Source organism: Entamoeba histolytica, genomic scaffold, assembly GCF_000208925.1.
Source record: "Entamoeba histolytica HM-1:IMSS scf_1104750516485 genomic scaffold, whole genome shotgun sequence".
Taxonomy (NCBI): Eukaryota; Evosea; order Mastigamoebida; family Endamoebidae; genus Entamoeba; species Entamoeba histolytica.
This window is the reverse complement of record NW_001915634.1, coordinates 1-2,798: the sequence shown is the minus strand read 5'-3', so window position 1 is coordinate 2,798 and position 2,798 is coordinate 1. Positions and strand designations below refer to the sequence as shown.

Below are 2,798 nucleotides of genomic sequence, written 5' to 3'. Positions count from 1 at the left end.
TCTTATTATTGAATTATTTATTACATCACTTGATAATGAAGTAACTTCCTGCAATAAAAATAATTTGTTGTTATATATCACAAATATTTAGTTAATTAAAAAAAATTAAAAAAAAAATCTTAATACTCTTGAGTAATACCTCATCTTTTTTTTTTAAATTATTAGTTTTCCTTTTTTTTTATATAAAATTACGTACAAATGATGTAATATTTCAGGAAATTCTTTAATTATTAAAAAAAAAATGAAAAAAAAAAAAAAAATGAAATAAAAGTCAATTAAAAACTTCAAAAAGTCAAAGAGATTGCGGATGCAACAATCACAACAACACTTAGGATATAATGAAATCATGATAGTCTCAAAGTATTTTGAAGGGATTAATGATTTTATTAATTTAGAAATGGGAGTTAAAAGATTCCAAGGAAATATGGAACGATTCCATTTTAATCCAATTCCATTGAATCAATATTCAAGAAAATTGTTTCCTAATATTGAAACATTTCATATTTATAATAAGAATGATACCAAATTTCAAGATGGAAAGATATTTAAACAAGTAATATGGTATGAAGTAAATTACCAAGATTATTTAAAAGAAAAAGCTTCAGGAAATGATTATAAAAATGTTTTCATTAATAAAGATGAGAAAGGAGTTGATTTAAATAATGTTCCAGAACCAATTAATGGAATAGGAGATAATTTTTACGCTTCCTCTAATATGACTGAACTTCAACTCTCTCCAAAAATTAAAAGAATTGGAAAGAATTGTTTTTCACATTGTGATCAATTAACAAAAGTTACTGTTCCAACATCAATTTCAGTATTAAGTGATTCATGTTTTTATCATTGTGGACATATTACAGAAATTATACTTTCAGATGCTATTCAAAAACTTGAAGACTTTTGTTTTGCTGAATGTTATTCTTTAAAAAGTATTACTCTCCCATTATCTATTATTAAAGTTGGAAGTCGTTGTTTTGAACGATGTAGTTCATTAACTAATTTAAATATTCCAGGATATCATTTTACAATTGGAAATAGAATTTACTTTAATAATGCTCCTCTTATTACTATGGTTATTCCTTCTTCTGTTAAAACAATTAATGAACTTCCTATTAACAAAATTCCTGAAGGTCAAAAGATTGTTATTCCTAAGTCTGTTTTTTCTGTTAGTAAAATGGCTTTTGTTGACGTTGATTCTAAACTTATTTCTTCAGACAATACTATTCCTTATATTAGAAAAACCATTATGGATACCATTTACCAAGATGCTAAAGAAAGGGATGGTACATATGACAAATTTAGTCGTATTTTTTAAACCCTTAAAGATTTATCAATTTAATTGATTCTTCTTTTTTCTCTTATTTTCTTTCATTTACTTTAATTTTATTTTATAAATGAAAAAAAAGAAAAAATTTATTTTATTTTATCCTGTCATTATTTTAATACTCATCGTTACTTTTTTCTTTCTTTGATTTTATTAAAAAAAAAATATAAAAAATATAAAAAAATATAAAAAAAAATATAAAAATATAAAAATAAAAAAGAAAGAAAAATTAAATGAATAGTTTAAAAAAGGTACCAATTTGAATGTTTGAATTGAATTAATTGAAAGAAATTAACTTTTTTTTTTCAAAAAAGATACTTTTCATTCAAAATGGAAAGAAAACTGAGAAACGTTTGGTTTAATAGATGTGAATCATAATAAGAAAAAATCTACTAACAGTAAACAGAGAAGAAGTAATAAACAAGTCCCAAAATTGGCTTCTTTAATCTAATAACCAGATTGAATCATATTTAGATCCATGGAAGATAGTAATATCATAAAGATTCAAGCATTAATTAAAGGATTTTATATTCGTAAGAAGTATAATTTAAAAGAACTTTATACTCAAAAAGAGATTGTTAAAGAAGCAGTTGAAACAGAAGAATCATTATTAAAAAAAATGAAAACTATGAAAGATATATATCAACCCCCTTTAAAACAAGTTAATATTGATGAAACATTATATAAAGTCCATTTAATATTTGAATATCTTGATGCATGTATTGAATCAAGTCAACAAATTGTAAAATATGGAAAACAATTTATTGAAAATTATAAAATAGATACACAACCATCACAATTTTTTTCATTTGTTACATTTCATTTATGGGCATATGGAGAATATACTATTAATTATAATATTACTAAAACAATGTTAAATGAATTAACAAAAAATATTATTTATCAACGGTTATTAAGTATTATTGATTCTAAACAACCACATGGATGGGTAATAAGTGATCTTATTATTGAACCAATGCAAAGAACTCCAAGATATCCATTATTATTAAATACATTAATAAAAGTAACTAATGAAAATAGTAATGATTATCAATCATTATTAACTGTTAAAAAAGATTATGATTATTTTACTGCTTTAGTTAATGAAAAAACAACAATGAGAGATAATTTAAGAATTCTTGCTGAAGATATGGATTTTCCTCAAATTATTATACCAAGAAGATATTATATTGGTGGTGATGTTATGACTTATAATAAAAAAAAATGTGAAGGTCATTTATTTAATGATAGAATTATTTGGTTTGCTGTATCAAAAGGTTCAAAAATTGGTAAACAAAATGAATATCATATTGAAGGTGAGTTTATTTTTGATAGTAAAACTCGAGTTGTACTTTCTAGAAATATCGTTTCTTTAAATAAATATGGTTTAATGCCAATTCAAATGTCTTTAAGTTCTAAAAAAATAGCTGAAAAATGGAAAGAAACTATTAGTAATTTATTATTTCTGGAATAT

At 22.7% G+C, this 2,798-nt stretch overlaps 2 protein-coding genes across 2 annotated transcripts; both read left to right on the top strand.

Annotated features, from left to right (window-relative positions):
- Positions 1 to 304: 304 nt before the first annotated feature.
- Positions 305 to 1,315, top strand: EHI_015120 (uncharacterized protein; the record flags this gene model as incomplete). The annotated part of the gene is made up of 1 exon (XM_643740.2): positions 305 to 1,315. The coding sequence occupies exon 1, from the start codon at positions 308 to 310 to the stop codon at positions 1,313 to 1,315; it is 1,008 nt and encodes a 335-aa protein (XP_648832.1). The 5' UTR covers positions 305 to 307.
- Positions 1,316 to 1,802: 487 nt separating this feature from the next.
- Positions 1,803 to 2,617, top strand: EHI_015110 (Rho guanine nucleotide exchange factor, putative; the record flags this gene model as incomplete). Its single annotated transcript, XM_643739.2, has 2 exons — positions 1,803 to 2,525; positions 2,576 to 2,617. 2 exons carry the CDS (start codon positions 1,803 to 1,805, stop codon positions 2,615 to 2,617), a joined length of 765 nt encoding a protein of 254 aa, XP_648831.2.
- Positions 2,618 to 2,798: the final 181 nt, after the last annotated feature.